At 45.0% G+C, this 20823-nt stretch overlaps 3 protein-coding genes and 1 pseudogene across 5 annotated transcripts; 3 read left to right on the forward strand and 1 right to left on the reverse strand.

The window, feature by feature from the left end:
• Positions 1–1443: 1443 nt before the first annotated feature.
• On the reverse strand, positions 1444–5249 carry LOC123190416 (F-box/LRR-repeat protein At3g59200). Of its 2 annotated transcripts, none has more exons than XM_044603046.1 (5): positions 4250–5249; positions 3896–4051; positions 3608–3809; positions 2728–2767; positions 1444–1675 (listed from the first exon to the last, which is right to left on the reverse strand). In XM_044603046.1, the coding sequence occupies exons 1-4, from the start codon at positions 5150–5152 to the stop codon at positions 2736–2738; spliced, it is 1293 nt and encodes a 430-aa protein (XP_044458981.1). In that variant the 5' UTR covers positions 5153–5249; the 3' UTR covers positions 1444–1675; positions 2728–2735. The 2 variants fall into 2 exon arrangements, with proteins under 2 accessions (XP_044458981.1, XP_044458982.1); XM_044603047.1 differs by having other exon boundaries at positions 1444–1690.
• Positions 5250–8200: 2951 nt separating this feature from the next.
• LOC123186081 (protein LYK5-like) lies at positions 8201–10433 on the forward strand (annotated as a pseudogene).
• A 1348-nt stretch (positions 10434–11781) lies between these two features.
• Positions 11782–12679, forward strand: LOC123186082 (histone H2A.Z-specific chaperone CHZ1). Its single transcript, XM_044597875.1, has 3 exons — positions 11782–11923; positions 12043–12105; positions 12190–12679. The coding sequence occupies exons 1-3, from the start codon at positions 11818–11820 to the stop codon at positions 12456–12458; spliced, it is 438 nt and encodes a 145-aa protein (XP_044453810.1). The 5' UTR covers positions 11782–11817; the 3' UTR covers positions 12459–12679.
• Positions 12680–16397: 3718 nt separating this feature from the next.
• Positions 16398–20329, forward strand: LOC123190417 (uncharacterized). Of its 2 annotated transcripts, none has more exons than XM_044603049.1 (3): positions 16398–17891; positions 17985–18219; positions 19786–20329. In XM_044603049.1, the coding sequence occupies exon 1, from the start codon at positions 16556–16558 to the stop codon at positions 17120–17122; it is 567 nt and encodes a 188-aa protein (XP_044458984.1). In that variant the 5' UTR covers positions 16398–16555; the 3' UTR covers positions 17123–17891; positions 17985–18219; positions 19786–20329. The 2 variants fall into 2 exon arrangements, with proteins under 2 accessions (XP_044458984.1, XP_044458983.1); XM_044603048.1 differs by having other exon boundaries at positions 16423–17891.
• The last annotated feature ends 494 nt before the right edge of the window (positions 20330–20823 follow it).

A 20823-nucleotide genomic window follows, 5' to 3' on the forward strand; every position in this document is an offset into this window, starting at 1 on the left:
CTGAAAACTATCACTTCACGTGGACCTTCTTCTCGTGGGTACGATAACCCGGGGTCACTCGTAGGGAAATAGGTGCGGGATACTTTCTGTTCCTTTACCGGATCACTAAAAGGAGGTATCACCAGTCCTCGGATCCTAACATGTCGGAGTCGGATCCAGGCGCCGCCATGGAGGAGAACGCCGGAGCTGGCCGTAGAGGAGCTCGGTAGTGTGGGAGGGGAGTGGAGTGGAGTGGAATGCTGCTAGGGTTTCGGCCAGAGTGCGGACAAGGTCCATTTTATGTGGTGTTAGGTGGGCCGGATCCGACATGGCAAGCGCACTCGGGCGTCTCCATATCCGCCCCATATTTGGGCTGGTTATCATGAGTGTCGATCAGTCCGGGCGTCCGTATATCCACCCTAGAATTGGGTTGGTTATGGGGTGTGCCGGTCAGTCTGGACGTTTGGGTCGGAAATGAGGCACCCAGTTGGGTGTCTTTTTCCGTCCGGTCACTGACGGGACAACCCGTCTGGGGCATTTGGGGCGGGTAGGGGGGGGGGGGGGGATCTAGTTGCAGCTGCTCCAAGGACACCCTCAGTGAACTCGTTATCTATTATCTTACCGAAGTTGCTTCGCCAAGTGCCCAAGTTAGCCGTTGCCGTTTTGGGTCACGATCTTGCTCAAGCGTTATCCTTTCATCCCTTGAGTTCTTTCTCCCATGAGTCCCATCTAATGATCTAAACCCTGGCGAGCAGTGTTGGTGCTTACTTGTGTCTGCACGAGAATGAATACTGATTAGGTACCAGCTCAGCAACTTCAGTTAGTATGGGCTATCAATCACCTAGATTCTTCGGAGGACTACAATGGACCCATTTTTTCTAGGGCAGCAGACCGAGAGAGGTTTACTACTTTGAAGATTGGTTATACTCCCTCCGTTTCAAATTACTCGTCGCAGAAATGGATGTATCTAAAATACATCTAGATACATCCATACCTGCGACAAGTAATTCGGAACGGAGGGAGTACATAAGAAAGAGAGTGCAATGGGATGTCAAGTTTTCACTGGGTACGGCATGTTCACCTTTCTATTTCTGATGAGGAATGAAGGTCCAGTTTGTCTTGGAAAAATGAGGAAACACCCACAGAGAGAAATATATATATATATATATATATATATATATATATATATATATATATATATATATATATATATATATATATATATATATCTGAAAACAACTACAAATGGAGAAGTTAGTGTTATGTGCATGACTTCTGAATCTTTAGTGGTGAGCTTTTGACTTTTCAGAGACGTGTTATTTTATTTTATTTTGAACAAGGACGTGTTATTATTTCTGCTTGAATGGACAGTCTGCGACTGAACCTATTGTGGAGATTGATGCATCCATTTTATCACATACTAGATCAGAGACTTGGAATAACTCTCAACCAGACCCGCAAAAAAATAAAATAACTCTCAACTAAGTTCATCAGCCACGGGAAATTGTTTAGCAGAGGTACGACACTGCTATAATTAGCATGGAGTACATAAGGGATAGGGCTTCGGGACGATGGTGAGCAGCAACTAGGGCCTCCTGAACGATGATGAGCAACTAGGGCCTCTCCTCCGGTGGAGCTGGCCGCCTTGAGAACGTAACGAACTTCTCACGGTAGGCCGGTACGACGTCATTTGTGCCTAGACGCATATATACTGGGATCATCAGAAGACAGATATCTCTAATTAACAACCCTGCAGTTATAAAAGGAATGTGCTGACATGCATTTAAATAAGAAACACGAGAGTTTGAGATTAACGTTAGGATCTAAAGGGTGAGTTTTCAGTACATTCCTCTTATCCAGCTCTGACAACTCAAATTTTCCTTTCACCTGCTCAAAACCATGAATGAGTTTTGACTGCCGCTGAAAATTAATTTGTTCTTTGGATTGTTTTGAGGATTGGAGAGTTAACTAAGGATAATAAGCTCAAGATGGATGGAAAGGTAGCAATGCCTGTGAATTTTGGGGTGCATGCCGCAGAATCTGTCGATCACCTGTCTTTGACGTGTCGACTTTCCTAGCTACATCTATTTGGTCAAATTTGTGGTTGTGCTTCTGGAATGGGAATTATACCTCTGGACAACTTAACCTGTCGATCAGCTGTTCGGTAGTTTGTTGAGTTCATTCCAACAAAATAGTAAAAGGTTGGCCACAGGAATGCAACATATTTTCAGCGCATAAGACCACCTGACCCTTCCATTAGTATTATTCACAATGTGTAACTGGGTTGACTACTGGTATAAACTATTGAACGAAAATAATGATGCCACATTGCAGCATAAATGCAAAAAATGAGAGCACTTAGGTTATGGTTGAGGAGAGTACTGTAGTGATGTGCTTCAATTATTTTTCCCTATTTTTATCATTGGGTCAAGGAAAAAGAAGACATATTTTTCTTCAACCAATGTGCATCTAAACTTTAACTGGCAAGCAATTTTGTACCTTTTCCTTTATTTTTATATGCACATATTGTGTCAATGTACTAAGCAGAATGAATGAACATCTACACCAGAGATTGCCAGTGTACGAAAAGAGTTGCATTGAAGAAGATTGGAATGGATAATCCAACTTAATCAAGACACTAAAAAGGGCAATCAGCAACACCACACATCACTACCCAAAATGTGCTCCATGTATTTCTAAAATATCAAAGAGACCTAAATCTTCTAAGAATAGTCCAGATCTTCATACCTCGTGTTTTAGCTGAACTCAGTGCAAACAAAATTGAAACCTGCAAGATAAGAAAACACAGAATCAATTCAGAGAGAACCTACTACAGACAAATGGGAATTTTCAATGAACTGTAAAGAAATATGGAAACATGGATATTATCTTCTAATAAGAGCTTCACTTGTAACATGTACTTCTTTATAACCAAATATTGTAAAGCGGGACTAACTTTACTAAAATAAGATGGTAATATTTTGGCTTCTTCCTGGTTATTTGAGATGTAATCGCACATAACAGGATTCATAAATTACAGAGGGTAACAGTATGGGGTTAAAATTTGCCAAAATCATTGACATGATAGTTGTTGTGAGCTGTCAGCTAAAAAGAAGGGACAAAAGAATATGCAACATCCACAAGGGGAATCATAGCATAAGAAGAGCAAGATAGTCACACGCTAGTTTGTAAAGGATCTAGATGACAGTAGGCCCAATCAAGATGGCTGGATAGAGGGTAGCATTCGCCTATATGGATGTACTGGGACCATTCATTTGCAATATGTCGATAAACTGCAATTGCTATATAATGCCAACATAATATACTTGGAACTGCTTGATGTGTGATTGTTACTAACTAATTGTTGTAGTTCCAAAATCCAAATTGATAGTATATATTTTTGTATAATAAAGCCAGTTACAAATATGCAGTACATGTACATCCCTGTCTTTCACTTTCTCTTCATCAAATATTTGAATCTGAATGTTTCTCCACGCACGCCCAAATTTCTAACTATATTCTACTGATTAGTTTGAGATTTTCTTCACTGCCTGATGTTCAATGCCTAGAAGCATGAAGAGTGCCAACAGTAATAAGTAGCATGAAGAGTGCCAACAGTTTAACTCACATCCAGATCCAGGAATCCTGCTAGTTTGTTGGACACTAATTTGCTCAAGGCGTATGCCGTACGTAGTCAGTATTTTCAAAATTTTGTGAACCTTGCTATCAACATTTGCACATTTGATTTCAACAATCTTAAGACAGTTGGATGCAACCGACTGTCCCAATGGTTTGTAGATTCCTTCTGCTTCAGTTACATATGAAGGTCCCTAACACACACACAAAATAAAACCAATCAGGTAATCCTGGACGGTCATTTTAAATGATACACAGCTATCCAGCTAAAAAACTATACCTTAGAAAGTTGAAGAGTAAGCTTCTCCAAAATTGGCGAGTGTTGGAGAAAACAAATTAGTGCATTATGGTCAGCAGCCAAACACCAATCATTGAGTAGCAAAGTCTTTAACTTGGTAAATGTAGGGCACCACTTCAAATCCCTGTTGAAAACAGTCTAGGGAAAGTGCAAAGGAGCTGGATCAAATTAAGAACCTTTTGACCTTTGAAGTACAAAGTGCAATCAGCTGATGTGTGAAGTAAGTCATATGTAAAGCAATTACGATTTGTGATGATGGATATGGTTTCTACAAGAGAAATGAGGAAACATACAGTATATAACATAATCATAAGAGAGAAGATTTTGCAAACATACCACATCAGAATGAGCTGACAACTCCAAGTCTGTCGCTTCTGACAAACCTTTGAGAAAGATGCAGTTGTTGCGGTAATAAGGAGGCCCATGTTCAGGATCCCCATAATAATAATAACAACGATCACACATATCATCATCAGCACCACAACTATCAAACTGACCCTGAGAGCATTGATCGGCACAACTCTCGTTAAGCACAACAACAGCTCTTGCTAAACACGGCAAGCTCCCAAGCAATGGAATCCTTCCTTGGACCCATTCGATCAACTCAAGCGAAACAAGATTTGGTAGAGAAATAAGAATGCGGTAATTTTCTTGAGCATAGCAGCGGGTAATTCGCAGATGTTTCAAGGATGGAGACAAGAGCTGCTTGACAACGACGTCGCAAGTATCCATACTCAGTTCCACCAATGCTGGACAGCCTGTAAAATCAACGACGCTGCCGTAGAAACCGACACCAACAAGCTCTAATCTGGTGAGGTGCTGGGAGAAGAGATGCATGTCAGATGGTGGCGAGGCTCCCGGATCCTCGGGAATGCGAAGCCGGAGCCGGAGCGCCCGGACACGAGGCAGGGCCTTCCAGAGCCAGTTGCTCGCACGCCGCTGGTTGGCGGGCAACAGCATGAATCCGTCGGAATCTAAGTCGAAATCGCAGGAATCCAGAGGCGGGCCGTCGCCCCCGCACCTGAGGTGGAGCAAGTAGTCCACGAATTGGGCGAACATGTCGGCGCTGCCCCACCCCTTGGCTCCGGTGAAGCGGAGGGTGGGCACGGACCTCCAGACGCCGCGCCAGCGCCGGGCGAGCAAGGACGTCCGCACCACCTCATGAGCCGGCAGGAGGCGGAGCACGTGGTGGAGGATGTCCTCCGGGAGGGCGCTTATGCGGTCCACCCCGCTCGCCATGGTCGAAGCTTCCCGCCCCGGAGCGGCGTTCCGTCGAACAGGTGTCGTGCGCCGCCGCTAGGGGAGCACGGAGGAAGACTGCTACGAGGGAGTGAGAGGCCAAACGGGGAAAGAACAGTTCACTTCATTTCCTTAGGGCAACTTCATTGGAGCAGACCTGGCCAAACGGGACGACCCGGCCCATTCTGGCCTGGCACGGCCCGTACGGCCCGTGCCGTGTCGGCCCACATGCTGTGCCTTTAGGCCCAGGCACGGCCTAGTTAGTAAACGGGCCGGCATGTTGGCCCGGTTAGCACGTTGGGCTGCACATTTTCAGCATGTTGGGCTGATTTTTAGACCTATTAGGTTGTATTTTATGTATACGTATAAAAAATGCTGAAAATTATATAAAAAAATAAACGGGACGGGCCGTGCCGGCCTGCATTCCCAGGCTCCAAGCCTAGGCACGGACCAAGGAGTGCCGCATGCCGGGCACGGCCCGTTTAGCCCGTGACGTGCCTGGCCCATGGCGGACCGTGCCGGCGTGCTCGCGGGCTGGCCTGGTTGGCCCGGCCCGTTTGGCCAGCTATACTAGTAGGCTTGTTGTCTTTGATGCTTGTTTGCTATTGCGATTTGCGCCAGCACTCGGTATCAACCGCTTTCATTTTCTTTTTTCTTTTTGGATATTGCTCGTTGTAAGTTATAGTCAATGGCTTTATTAATTCAAAGTCGGACTCATCTCGAGCTTTCTCTCTAATTTATTTTGTTGCATAGTATTATTACTACGAAGGCTTTCTTTGATTCATAAGATATGAATATTATAGGAATAGGAAAATCATAATAAGCGAGATGACATGTATCTCAATTGCTACAGGGAAAGAGATGTCATTTGATGCACATGATATGAATTTTTCAACCGAGTCTAGCCTAATGTTATTTTTCTTTGAATTAGGATTGGTTTCTATCATACTTAGGAATAGGAACTCATTCCTACAAAACCAAAGGACACCAAAGAAATATTTCCTACAAAATTCATGTCTTTATCCTTTAGAATTCCTACAAAAATCATGTAAAGTAAAGGAGGCTGAAATTTTAACAACACTGTTTGTTAGATCAAAATGCAAGGATTATATAGCAACAACAAAAATCAAATATTTCGATGGTTCTGGGCATGAATTTTGCTATAATTTGTAGCATAGGGTTAGTACTATGAAACGTAAACTTCGACAAAAAATTCAACTCCTAGCACATACACACAATATGATGGCTACCTTATAATCAACTAATGTTATGTAAATTGTCACAAAAATATTGTGCAGATGTGAGCCAAAAACACTAATGTTGTGTTTGGATGTCTGTATTGGAGACCTCTATATTGATTAGTTTCAATTCCATTTCAGCCAGGAAACTGTAATGAACACTAATACAAATTCAATTGTTTGGATGTTAACTAAATTGGCTCATGGAATCCTATTGAGGTTTCAATACGGAATCATGTTTGGATGTCAAACTATGGAATTGCATAGCAATATTAGTATATGCATCAAAACAGAAGTTGTATAATGTGTGACTACAATTGAATGATTATATAGCAACAAAAAAATTATCAAATATTCAAGAATGGTGGAGGAAGAAGGAGAGCCATGTTGACGCAGGAAGAAGGGGAGCTGTCTTGTATCCGGCGGTAGCTAGCTGGGAAAAGGAGGACTAGAAAGAAGGGGAGTCGTGTCTCGGTTGAGGAGGCCCGAGAGAAAGAGGAGATAGGCTCCGACGGTGGGTCACTGCAGTGCCGGGGACGAAGGGAAGGGCCAGCGCCAGAAGGGACTGCAGCCGCATCCATCAAAGGTTAGATGGGATCTGGCAGTGGTGAGCATTGCTGAAGACAACTAAAAGGGGAGCCGGAGGAGAGGAAGGATCGGCGGCGGAGGAAAAAGGGAACGAGAGGGCGCCGATCTGCGGGGCACCGCCGTCTTCGATCTGCGTGGGTGCCGTCGTCCTCTGTCTCATGGTGGGGGGGCGAAGGGACGAAAGAGAGGCCCGAGCCATTTTCCTTTTGTGGGCTTGAGCCCATTTGGCTGAAATCGAAGGTGCTACCCTCCGAATTGTCGCAAGGAGTGGACGTGTGCGAACGAAAACTGCTATGTATTCGTTATCGTTTCGGTCTGCTGTTTCAGAGTACATCCAAGTACCTGAATTGCAAATGCAGTTTAAGGGCTCATTTGATTCAAAGGAATTGTATAGGAATTTTGGAAGATTGAAATCCTTGGAATTTTTTTCCTATGTTAGTCTTTTGATTCGTAGGATTGGATGCTTTTTTAATATGAAATCTTTTGTACGTACTACATTTCATAAAAAAATTAGCATCCAATCCAACCTCTTTTTATAATTTCTTTTCTTTTCTATGGCATCAAACACTTTTTTTAAAGTTGGCATGTCACTCCAATCCTCTACCTTTTCTATTCCCGCATTTTTTAGAATCATGCGAGTCAAAAAGGGGCCTTAAAAATATTAATTACGTGGCCTGCTTGGAAGAGGAGGTAGTACTTATACCTGGCCATGGGCAACCCGCACCGGACGGCCCGGCCCGGCTCAAAAATCCCAGGCTGGGCCGAGTCCGAGCATGCCATCGAGCCGGGATCGGGCCTGAAAATCAAGCCCAACGGGCAGATCGGGTCGAGCGTGCCATCGGGCAGGGCTCGGGCCTGAAAATCGAGCCCGACGGACAAATCGGGCCGAGCTTTGCACAAAGCGGGATTTTAGCCATACCGGGCCGGGCCGACCTAGCCTTGTTGGGCTTTATGAGGCTCACGCCTGATTTAGTAGGCCCGATGGTCGGGCCAGGCCGGCTTGGGCCTAGGTTTTCAGCACCGGGCTTTTTTTTGGCCCGGCCCGGCCCGAGGTATAGTAGTACTTAATTTAAATTTGCCTTCGAAATACCTAAATTTTATCAGGAATATCAGCTTTCCGTCTACGCCGTCAACGGTCGAGGTCGTTTGTACTAGTCTACTCCTGAGTCTTCACTTGGTTATTAATTCCCTGCTCCACACTCTTGGCCAGCATGATGAACCAAATTGTTCCAAGTCCAAGCAAGCAAGTCATGCCTCGTCTCCATGGCCGCGCCCCAGCTGCGCTTGCCATCCGCCACCTCCTCATTTCGTTCCTCCTCGCGCTGCTCCCGCTCGCGTCTGCGCAGCAGGAGTACGAGGCCAACGCGCAGAGCGACTGCTACGCCAACAACGGCAGCTCGGTCCTCGGCTACACCTGCAGCAGCAGCAAGAGCAACCACGCTAACTCCTCGTCGGCATCGGCATGCGCCACCTACCTGGCCTTCCGCTCCGATCTGCCCGGCTACGGCACCCCAATCACCGTCGCCTACCTCCTCAACGCCAGCGCGTCCGCCGTCGCCGCCGCCAACTCCGTGCCCATCGCCTCCCCGGTCCAGAACGGCAGCCTGCTCCTCGTCCCCGTCCGCTGCGCCTGCATGGCGGCGGGGCACTACCAGCACGACGCCGCCTACGCCATCCAGTTCGGCTACGAGACCTACTTCTCCATCGCGAGCGACGTGTACCAGGGGCTCTCCACCTGCCAGGCGATGATGGCGCAGAACCCCGCGCACGATAGCCTCGATCTGTATCCCGGCATCGCCCTCACCGTGCCGCTCCGCTGCGCGTGCCCTTCGCCCACGCAGGCCTCGACTGGAGTCAAGTACCTCGTGACCTACGTTCTCGACTGGGACGACGACGCGTCCACCGTCGCCGACCGCTTCCGCGCCGACTACCAGGCCCCTGCTTCACGCCAATAGCATCACCGACGACACCACCGTGTACCCGTTCACCACCATGCTGGTTCCGCTCAAGGATAAGCCCACCTCTGAAATAGCGGTCCTGCCGGAGCCACCCACACCGTCACCGTCACCGTCACCAGCACCGTCCGATGTGGTGTCAGTCCCGCCGGCGAGTTCCACTGAATCCAGCAGTGGTCCTACTCCAAGGTGGCGGGTCGTCGTCGGCGTTGCTGCTGGATGCAGTGTTCTTACTTTGGGTGCCCTGCTTGCTCTGTTCTTGCTATGCCGTTGGCGTCGGCGGCACGGCGACCGTGGTGACCGAAGCAAGACCACCCTACCGGCAGTGGAGCATGCTGTGTCAGACGGGCCTGCGAAGGGAGCTTTGACGAGGGCGGCGTCCTTGATGTGGCCGATGGTGGTGCGCGAGGCAGTGGGGTCGCTGACCGTGTACGACTACGGGGATCTAGAGAGGGCGACATCAGGTTTCTCGGAGGAGCAGCGTATTGGAAACTCGTCGGTCTACCGCGCGGTGATCAACGGCAGCGCTGTGGTCGTGAAGCGAGTGCCCGGCGACGTGGGCACTGAGGTGACCATCCTGGGGCGCGTCAACCACTCGAGCCTCATCCGCATGTCCGACCTGTGCATGCACGGCGGCTACACCTACACGGTGTTCGAGTTCGCCGAGAACGGCGCGCTCAGCGACTGGCTCCACGGCGGCGAGGAGGAGGAGGAGGGCCGCGTGCTCGGGTGGAGCCAGCGCGTGCAGGTGGCGCTCGACGTGGCAGGCGGGCTCAACTACCTGCACAACTACACCGACCCTCCCTACGTGCATAAGAACCTCAAGGCCAGCAACATCCTCCTCGACGCATGCTTCCGCGCCAAGCTCTCAAACTTCGGCCTCGCGCTCGCGATCACCGAGGACGACGACCGCGGCGGCCTGTGGATGACCCGGCACGTGGTCGGCACGCAGGGCTATCTGGCGCCCGAGTACCTCGAGCACGGGCTGATCGGCCCCCAGCTCGACGTGTTCGCGTTCGGCGTCCTCCTGCTTCAGCTCTTGTCCGGGAGGGAGGCGGCTAGACAAGACGACGACGGCGGCGGCAGCGGCAAGAACGGGAAGGTGGTATTGCTTTGGGAGGAAGCGGAACGGTTGGGCCTGGGCGGCGGCGGCGGCGGCGACCTGCTGGACAAGGTGACGGCGTTCGTCGACGGCCGGCTGCATGGGCAGTATCCGTTGGACGTGGTGTTCGCTATGCTCGCGTTGGCACTGAGGTGCGTGGCCCGGGAGTCCCGGACGCGGCCGTCCATGGCCGAGGTGCTCCTCTCGCTCTCGGGGGTGTACAATTGGACAATAAATTGGGACCCTCGGTGCCCTGAAGGCACCGGAACTCCTCACGAACAATAGGCCCAGATTACTACCGCATCCAACACGGCGGGTCACCGTCGGTGTACCTTCCCAAGACGTATAGATATCTTATATGGACTTGTATTGCTATCACGATCAGAAATAAACCTCGGCACTGAAGCAAACTCAATTCCATAGTTGTAAACCATCATGTCATTTTCTTGTTAGTACTTAGATCGTTACTACTCTTTCTATAAAATCTTAGAGCATCTCCAACAGCAGCCTTGAAACAGGACACTTGGTGTAAAATGATCGTTTTTTTCATCATTTAAGCCCAAAAAGGAGCTCCAACAGCTGCCCTAAGAGTATCTTCATCAGACGCGCGTTAAAAAATGCAACGCTGAAATAGTGTTTTTGTGCGCAGGAGGTTTACCAAACGCACAAAAACACGCCGCCCAACCCAGCGGCCCCACATGCAGCACCCGCGCACACAAGCCGGCGCCCCAAATTTGCAGGCCCGCAACCCGCGTGCGCTAAATTTACAGCTTCGTTTTTGTGCATGCTTTATTTTACAGCTTTTATTGGAGCGCTGTTTTTATCGCGCGCGCTATATAAGCATCTTTTTCAACGCGTGCGCGTCTGTTGAAGATGCTCTAAACATATAAAGTTGTGGTGCCCAAAATAATAAGACCAAGGTGATCCAAATTTAGATCACGCGTTGTCGTGCCCAAATCCAAAAAACACCGCGCGTGTGTGGCCAACTGCCATATGAGGTTTCACCCCGCCTCTCGCAGCCGTTGCTGTCATAGAGCGCACCCCTGACCATGCCATCGACCCCGCACCTACCTGTCCTCGGTCAGGTCCCCATCCCCCTCGCCGCGGTCGTGGCCGACTTGCCATCATCCGCTACACCGTCATTGCGGCACCATAAGCTGTCGTCACGGTAGGAGGTGCGACAGCATATGAAAAAAGAAAACTTTGCATTTCCATGAGAATTTAAAATCCTCATGGAGACACTTCTAAAAGGTTGTCTTTGGTGTTGTGGCCTTAATTATTTTTTTAAAGCTCAAGGCCACACGTTAAGTACTACATGTTGACAAACACACCCATACATAAAGATAAAATTACATTTATAATCTTGGGGGTACAAAAACTCATATGAATTCCTTCCTCTTTCTCCTCTTTGTGAACACATAACTCACATGAAGCATACCAAAAAAAACCAGAACATCTTTTCGTTCCCTCCCTCTCTATAATCAGTCTTTGGCAAATGGTTTCCAAAAGCCTAAATTTTGAATGTTACACTACAATAATCGGATATGATCGTATAGAATACAATATCCTTGGTTAATTGCAAAATTAGGAAGCATCATAACTAACAATCTTTCTGCCACCAATGGAAAATCCAATGGACACATTAGCGCATAATATACACTAGCAGACTCTATAACCTTCAATTGAGTTTACCTATAAGTGGAGTCTCGAACAATGCAAAACTTCTTGTTGTGATATTTGTGTACTATGTTAGGTAGATAAATATACTTTTTGTGTATATATATGTACAACATTGTTCTTAGACAGAAAAGTTGTTTTGTAGTTTTGTTCTCTCTACATATTGCTCATAATAGAGATAATGATACTCAGTCGGGAAACAATGTTGCGGGTACATAACATGTCCTTTTTGAAGTTATAAATTTATTGTATTAATTGGCTAGAAAAATTAATTGACTAATAGCAGTAATAATATAAAATCCAACTAACCATATATGTATCCATATGTAGATGATATGAGTGAGGATGACTTATCTTCTGATGCATCACCTTTTTCTTCGGGGAACTCAAATGGTGTCTTATTCTCTTCCCTTTCCTAGTACAAATTATCATGTAGCTTACCTTGAAACAAGCAATTGACTTATATTCTAATTTCAGGTAGTCCGGTCGTTTTCAATATCACCGATAGGGACATGGACGACGAAATTATAATAGTTCAGAGTTCACCCCCTGAAGATAGCCCACCTGATAAGCGAAAACCACTTTTGGAGAATAATAAGAAGAAGAAGAAGAGAAAGGTTACAGAGGACGAGGAAAACAAAATGGAGGAGGAATCAGATGGGAAGGAGGACAACGCAGACAAGGAGGAAGAGGATGGCAGTGAGGAGGAGGAGGAGGACAGTGAAGAGGAGGAGGATGATGAGTGAAGTATACTTTCCTATGTAGTTTTTTTTATAGTGGCACCCTTTCTTCTTGCTCTTGGGAAAGGTTTAGCATTTAGCCGCTTAGTAGTTTGTTTCAAGAAGCAATGGTGGGCTCTCAATAGCTGCCTTGTGAGCAATTCCGTGTACGCCATTATCCTATCTAGGGTAGCATTTAGGAAAACAAAAAATATAATATATAAAAATATTTTTTTATCTGCTTTGTTTAGTTGGACCATCGGATTTTTGTATTTCCATGACATTCACGATCACTTTTTTTGTGAATAACTCATGATTTTTTTTGAATTTGCAAAAGTTTTGTTCAACTTCATGAATATTTTTTCAATACGTGAATATTGTTTCAGAATCACTAATGCTTTATGATTTGTGGAATAGTTTTCCAAAATTCACATGTTTTTTATATTTGGTACCTTTTGAAATCCTCAATTACCTTAAATAAGAAAAAGTAAAAACAAAAAAACAAAAAAGTAAAAAAATGTAATGAAAAGAATGAAATACACTGGAGGTCGGCGCGGTGTCACTTTAGTCCTGTATCTTTCAAAATGCACCTTTTAGGTGCTAATTCTATAGTAAGTGGTTCATCCAAGGTCCTTTTTTCCACTAGGGCTCGCTGACCTGTTTGTGTGGTGCGTTGACCCCATGCCACGTCGACTCGGGAGAGGGGAAGGAAAAAGAAGAGAAGAGAAACAATACATGTTCATTTGGAACAAACTAATGACAGTAGTAGTGGCTCTGAGTTGGTTGACTCTGACAATGAATTACAGAAAGATGACGATGATCTGTTTGTGGAATGTGGGAATGACTAACATGGATTCAGTCCAACCTGAACGAAAACAATTCAGAAATATAGAAATGGGATAGAATCAAAACAAAAGGCTTTAAAACTCTCAAACTCTTGGTTCTTACACAATGGTTGGGGCACTTGTAGAACACCCGTCAAGGGTTAATAGTAGATTTTTACTGAAGCTTAATGATGCTAGGGACACGACAGCAAGGACACACCAGCAACGGCAACAACATACCCGACGAAGTTGGAGCTTGCGCTGTCGGCGGCGGCACTGATGACGACGCTACCATGCTCCTCTTCTTCAGCTGCTTCCCCGCCTAGGGGCTTGAAGTTCCGACCATGGATAGGGATAAGGCATGAGAGAGAGAGAGAGAGAGAGATAGAGAAGGGATTTGGGGAAGAATGAGAGCCAGGTAGTGAGGATTGTGAAGAACAATGTTTATAAGTTTTTTTTTGTAAAATATAGCAGCCTCCGCGGCCCCTGAAAAGACATGGCTTGGGTCAACGCGCCACGCAAGCAGGTCAACGAGCGCTAGTGAAAAAAAGAGCCTCGGGTGAACCACTTATTATATGATTAAGACCTAAATATGCATTTCAAAATATATAGGAATAAAGTGACGCTGCGTCAAAATATTTAGGACCTCCAATGTATTTTTTAACTTTTTTGAGACAAAATGTATTTTTTAACTCTAATGAAAATACTGGAGGGGCTTCCCGGTCCGCTCATGGACCGGTCCGGCATGCCGGAGGGGAGCGCGAGAGCTATTTCTCGCTTTCGCTGAAGGAAAATCGCGACGCGTACGAAACTGGGCCGGCCCACTTGGGAACGCTAAAATTATAAAAAGCGACGAAAAAAAGGGAAGCGCGCAAGGGACTCGATTCCTGGTCTCCACAACGGTAGTCGGTTGTGCTAGCCAACGAACTAGCTACGAATTTGTGATAAAGTTCGACGCGCCAGCTACTTGAGTTAACACAAGCGAGATTTCCACTAGTTTTTCCCGGATTGTCAGTTTTTCTGGTTTTTTCTCTTTTCTTTTTTTGCTTCATTTTTATTCAGTTTTCTCCAGGTTATTTCTCCATTTTTGTTTGTTTCTTTTCTTCTCCATTTTTTGTTTTTCTTTTGTTTGTTTTCATTTTCACGCTAAATTTTCGTACATGCCAAAAACATTTTTTTAATAAATGATCAACATTTTTTGTATACACGTTCAACATTGTCCGAACACTTATTCAACATATTCAAATGCTTGTTCAACATTTTAATACTTATACAACATGTTTCAAATACTTGTTTGACATTTTTAAAATACTCATTTAACATTTTCTAATACTTATTCAACACTTTCTCAAATACTCTTTCAACATTTTCAAATTTTTTTGTTCCACATTTTCATACTTATTCAACATTTTCAAACTTTTTGTTCCACATTTTCCATATACTTGTTCAACATTTTGTAGTACTTATTCAACATTTTTCCAATAAGTTTTCAACATTTTTTAATACTTATTCAAAAAAATCAAATACTTGTTAAACATTTTTCAAATACTTGTTCTACATTTTTATTTAGAATGCTTGATTAACACTTTTCTATACATGATCAACATTTTTTAAAATACCTTTTCAACATTTTTCAACAAGTTGTTCAGCATTTTAAAATACTTATTCAACATTTTCAAATTTTTTGTTCCACATTTTTATACTTATTCAACATTTTCAAAATTTTTGTTCCATCCTTTCCATATACTTGTTCAACATTTTGTAATACTTATTGAACAGTTTTCCAATATGTTTTCAACATTTTTAATACTTATTCAACATTTTTTCAAGTACTTGTTCAACATTTTTAAAAATTTGTTCTACATTTTTTAATTTGAATGCGTAAATTAACATTTTTTATACATGATCAATATTTTTTCAAATACTTGTTCAACATTTTCAAATACTTGTTCTACATTTTTCTTATTTTGAATGCTTAATTAAGATTTTTCTATAGATCATCAACATTTTTCCAAATACTTGTTCAACATGTTTCAAATGTTTTTGTAGACTTTTTTGACAGTATATATATTTAAAATATTTGAAAGTATAAACAAAATGACAAAAATAAAGCAAAAAAACTAAATCAGATAACCTAAAATAAAAGAGGAAAATGAGGTTGTGGCCTCTCTCGCGCTTGGGCCGGCCCAATCCGCCATCTCCTCAGGGAGCAGTCCCCTCCCTCTCACAGAAAGCAAGAAATAGGGGCGCCTGGAGGGAAGGGCATAAAGCGTTTTTTTAACACCAAATAGCTTTATTTAGGCAATGCTTATGTGAATACAAGCTATTGGTTGGGGGAGGTGAGCCAAACATGGCGCCCACTCTCAAAGATGGGTAGAAGCCCTAATAGGATTGTGTGCTTCTAAATTACAAGCTCGAGACTCATGACTAATAGATGCTTCCTGGAGTAGCTCCTTCTTCACTACGATCTCTTTGACAATCACTCCATAGTTGCATGGATTCTCCTCCTGAATGTTCCGTACTACTTGCAATCTGTAACTTGGACTGGTTCAAGTCCAGAGCCAGGGAGAGAGCCTCATTACAGGCAATAGCTTCCAGGATTGCCGGCTGAGTAAGCCCCTCAAACACCACTGACGATACTCCAAGGAACGTGCCGCTCGAGTCTCGACAGACTGCACTAACATCATCTTTGTTTTCTCCTCGGTTGACTCCACCATCAACATAAATCTTGGCGCTGCCGATAGCCGGGGCTTGCCATCCGCCCCGGACCGTGCGTGTCCCGTTGGGGCTGCTCTTCTTCACATATGGACCAAAGCGTTTGCTGCAGAATTACGTGGTTGGGCCTGGCCCATTTACTGCATTGGTGTAAGCGAGCTTGGGCTTTCATGTCCGCCGCAACGATTATCAGGTACTCCCTCCGTTCGGAATTACTTGTCTCGGATATGGATGTATCTAGGAGACAAGTAATTCCGAACGGAGGGGGTAATAAATATGGGCCGGTTATTTCAGGTAAATATGGGCCGTTGGGCCTCACCGATAAAAGGTGCATAGCTGCTATGGAGGAGGAGGAGGAGGCATCGGGACTCTTACCAAGAAAAACAAAAAGGAGGCGATAAAAGAGAGTATTGTGGGGATAGAACGGGGAAAGTAAGGGGATTCATTCTAGGGTTTCTTCATCCCCTCCCAGATGCCTCTCCCAAATCAACCGCGGCCGCCGTCGAGCGCATCTGTAAGCCCTCAAGCTGGGATCCGCGGCTCGAGGTTCAACGTCGGGAGAGATCGGAGCTTCTCAACAAGATCATGGACTCGTATGATCATGTCCAGAAGCGACTCGCCATGGCCACGGCATTCAAAGAGGAGATCTTCGTCGGCGCCGGCCTCTCCTTTGGCCTTCTCGACCCGACCACCAACATCATCTACAACACCCTCACCGCCTCCGACCTCTGCGCTGACGAAATCAAGGCTGTTCAGCACCGGGACATTGCCGAGCGCTCCCTGGACGGCCTTGTCGCCTTCCTCGTCTCCTTCTTCCGCTACCTCGCGGACTGGGAGGCCGTGCGCTACCTGCTCCTCGCCGACGCCGACCTCGTCTACGCGATGCGCCTCATCGTGCATGACCGGTGCCTCTCTTTCTTCAATATCAACTCTGATACCAGCAGGTCCGTTGTCCGCACTGCCCTAATGTGCGCGGCGCGGGCCTCCAAGCACATGGATCCCTACCACCTCGTCCGCACCTGGCTGTCGCCGATTCGCCCTCTAGAAGAAGCTGTGCACGCGATCCAGAATGACATCAATAATTTTCACCTCTGTATTCGACCCACGGCACCATGCTCGCAAGCGTCCTCGCATGTCAATGCAACCCCTTGATTTTGCTTGGAAGCGTGCATTCGAGCTCCCTCAGTTGCCATCCTCCGTCGTGCCGTATCGACCTTACCAGTCCATGAAGTTTGCGCTCCTCCAGCGCATCCACGCCTTCTACCTGAAGGCACTTGCCCTGCTTCCGGTGAGTGAGCTCCGGTCTTGCTACCACCACAGCATGCTCAAGGCTGGCCACTGCTATGGCCCCTTCGATCCTGTCGCCAACATCATTATCAACACAATCTGGTATAACTCGGTCTCCCCACCGACCAAAAAACTCAAGCTTGACATGATCAGTACCAATAGTCTGTTACGCATCGAGGCTCGCTCCTTCTATGGCCTTGTTTCTTTCCTCTGAGCTTCCGGCAAGAAACTCTATGAAGCCATGCGCTTCTTGCTTATTTCTGATTGCACTCTGGGCGATATGAACTTTTCGAACCCTTTGGTTGACTTCGGTGATCAAAACAAAATTTGTAATAGCTTCAGGATTGCCGGTGCGGCTGCTTGGCACCCTGACCCTGTCGCTCAAGCAGAGTTTATTTCCTCATGCAAGTATCCGTTCTCAAGTCCGAGGATTAATGCTCCACTCGACTCTGCTGATGTTGACCACATTACCAGAAAGATGTTTCAAGGACTCCCCGCCCCTGGCAGTTTGCTGCGGCGTCAATCTGTTGACATGCCCAAGCTCTGCCGTCGTGTTCAATATAAAATTGACCAATGGATGCACGAGTATACAAGAATCTCAAAGAAAGTCAAAGCAGCGCTTGCCTCATACAGAGTTAGTTCATCTTGAGATTTGTGTGTTTACTTCTAATTATCATCCTGACATGTTGCAGTCATTGATTTGCTCCTTGCCTCTGCCCACCTGCAGGAACCCTTGTATCTTCATGTTATTTGTGGCGTCAACCATAATGTGTCTGGCCCTGAGTACTGTATAGATGGTCACAAACCCGTTTACATATACCAGCATACTCATGTTAATTTTTTGGCAAGTCGAAGAGATGGAAATCCAGAACTCTTCTTTGCTGAACTTAGCAACGATGAGGCAGAGGATGGAGGTGGGAAGGTTTTGTGTTGTCCTGTGAGCTTTCCACAGCCACGACAAGGTATCTTATATTTCTTCATACAGCAAGTAGACTAAACTAACATGGTAACATTTGGACATCTATAAAACCACCTCTAAGGGTCTCTTTTTGAAGTCCTAATGCTCTACTGCTAGTGCCAAGATATAAATGTTTTTAAGTAAATTGGAACATTCGTATGAACCCGCGCTGCTCTCTGGTATTGTGGTCACCTCTAGGTTCTCTTTTTAAGTCCTAATGGTCTTCTTTTAGTAAACACAATTTTCAATTGTCTAAACAACAGAGTTGGATCAGAATAAGGAATAAAAGTCAATTTGTTCGAAATGAGACAAAGAAAAGAGTTTAAAGACGACTCAAATTTTTTGGAAGTGTAAATGTATTCCAAATTTGAAACCAGTACATCAATAGTGTTCCCTCCCAAGCTACCACTGGCAGTGTAAGCACCACTATATTAGTCCTGGTCATCCACATCTGATCTACATTCTAAAGCTCGGATGTTCACAAACTGATGATTACTTTTGCTCGAAGTTGCTATCCAGCAAGCTTCTGAGACAGGGAAAAAAAGGTCTACTAGGTCTCCTCCTTGCAATAATGAACTACTGAATCTGAAGAAGTCATCTAAGAGCTCAATAAGTAGGCTGAACCAAGTTAAACTTTTGCTTAGATGCATATCCTGCTATGAATTCGATTTATCTGGTAGATAATCATAATAGATCATACCAGTTTTTTGTAAACACACATTCTGGCCCCATCTTGGTACACGTTGTCAGTGAGCATCAAAACTTGTGAGTAATACTTGTCGAAAACTGCTGGTATAGATAGACTAAAGTAGCAGACTTAACTCCATCATTTTGTCTCAACTAACCTGATGATCCAACAGACGTTGTGCATGAGTATTTAAGTACTCAAGATTACGAACATCAATGCTTATCGATGATTCCATGGATACATAACTAGAATGTTTCTTTGTGTTGCTTATCAGTTCAGGTTTTGAGTTGCATACTTCATTTGAAGTAGATTCAATTGCAATATATTGCTGTGTAAATCATTCTAAGAAAAAATGGATGATGGTTGCCTGTTGTTAGGAAATTGCACATTTAGGTTCTTAAAGTTCATTCAAGTCGGTCATCAGCCATTTAAGCCAGTACAGGATAGCAATTTATGATGTGGCATGATAATCCTTTTGGTGCCTCGTCTTGTGTTGGAGTGGTAAGATAGTTTGCTGAAAACCCCATCTTTGAACCCCATATAGCAGGGAGCCCTATGTCAGCTACTGCACTATCACTGAGTACTTCTATGCATTGCAGACTTGTTCTTAGTCAGATATCAGCAGGGGTAATCCCACCTTGATGTTTGCATGATCAGCCAATTTCTCGCAGTTAGTGATTAATAGGAAATGTTTAGGGCATAAAGTTATGCAGAAGTGTCTGAGTTCCACAAAAATAAACACTATCTATGCATGCATAGATAGTTGGGAAACTGAGTTACTCCTCAGAAATTTCATTTTGCAATTACTTGTTTTTACTGCCGATAGGTTATGCTAAAGTCTTTGATGGGTTCTAATCTTGCTATCTTGTTTGTGTGCTTCAGAAGAAATCCGCTGTCTGTACTGTGATTATGAAGGTACTAAAATTGTGCACCCGGCTATGGAGGAATTCCCATTCAAAGGGCGTGACTCAGAGTTTCAGAAGATGGTGTGTGGAATAGATCCCTACGAAGATGAACCCTGTCCAGGCGTTTCGCAGTTCTACACCAACTGCACTATCATCAGGACCTCGTCCACGGCATTAGATTGTGTGGGACATTTGGGAGTAGATGACCGGATCTATACCGACTTTGATGACGACAGTGATGAGGAAGATGACAGTGATGATTATAGTTGTGAATCCGAGTGAGGTGGGTTTGGCTAGCGTTACTAACAAGCAGTTAGTTTCCAACTTTGCTGTACGGCAAATCAAGGTATTGCAAAGTCTGAGGTCCTACCCGTTAGTTTTCTGCTTTGCTGTAGCTGAAGTTATGATATTTCGGAAGTCATAGCCCCTCCTACCTGTTTGTGTATTGGATCATTCGCATGTGTTGGGAGTATTCTGACTCCACAGCAATATTACATCGTCACTAGAAGGCAGTGGTGCCCCGATGTGCCTCCATCTACTCCCTCCGTTCCTAAATATTTGTTTTTTTAGACATTTCAAATGACTACTACTTACGGATGTATGTAGACATATTTTAGAATGTAGATTCACCCATTTTGCTATGTATGTAGTCACTTGTTGAAATGCCTAGAAAGACAAGTATTTAGGAACGGAGGGAGTACATGCTCTTTTTTTATAACAGATCTGCATGCTAATTTTAATTCAGCTACCTTACAGTGAGAAAAAAGGGGGGAAAGTATTTTTCACCGCCAAATGTATGTAGGTGGACAAATAATTCCCTAAAGTCGAATTTGCTATTAATTTTCACCCTCGTCACATTTTTAAAACAAGGTAAATCACCGCCTCAGGTGGTTTTTGAGTGGTATTGGTATTATATTAAGAGGTAAATACATTAGGGGTGCCTCAACTTGTTCTGCACGGTTAGTTTAGTGCCTAAAGTTGCAAAATACACGAAATTGATGCTTAAACTAGTCCA

Source organism: Triticum aestivum, chromosome 2A (assembly GCF_018294505.1).
Source record: "Triticum aestivum cultivar Chinese Spring chromosome 2A, IWGSC CS RefSeq v2.1, whole genome shotgun sequence".
Classification (NCBI taxonomy): Eukaryota; Viridiplantae; Streptophyta; class Magnoliopsida; order Poales; family Poaceae; genus Triticum; species Triticum aestivum.

Coding starts and splice junctions, on each gene's coding strand:
- LOC123190416 (XM_044603046.1), bottom strand. CDS start 5,152: ATGGCGAGCGGGGTGGACCGCATAAGCGCCCTCCCGGAGGACATCCTC. Junction 3,810..3,895: donor TTACTCTTCAACTTTCTAAG/GTATAGTTTTTT, acceptor TGTGTGTGTTAG/GGACCTTCATATGTAACTGA. Junction 2,768..3,607: donor CAGGATTCCTGGATCTGGAT/GTGAGTTAAACT, acceptor CTTATCTTGCAG/GTTTCAATTTTGTTTGCACT.
- LOC123186082 (XM_044597875.1), top strand. CDS start 11,818: ATGTACAACATTGTTCTTAGACAGAAAAGTTGTTTTGTAGTTTTGTTC. Junction 11,924..12,042: donor GTCGGGAAACAATGTTGCGG/GTACATAACATG, acceptor ATCCATATGTAG/ATGATATGAGTGAGGATGAC. Junction 12,106..12,189: donor TTCTTCGGGGAACTCAAATG/GTGTCTTATTCT, acceptor TTCTAATTTCAG/GTAGTCCGGTCGTTTTCAAT.
- LOC123190417 (XM_044603048.1), top strand. CDS start 17,499: ATGCGCTTCTTGCTTATTTCTGATTGCACTCTGGGCGATATGAACTTT. Junction 17,892..17,984: donor CAGCGCTTGCCTCATACAGA/GTTAGTTCATCT, acceptor GCCCACCTGCAG/GAACCCTTGTATCTTCATGT. Junction 18,220..19,785: donor CTTTCCACAGCCACGACAAG/GTATCTTATATT, acceptor TGTGTGCTTCAG/AAGAAATCCGCTGTCTGTAC.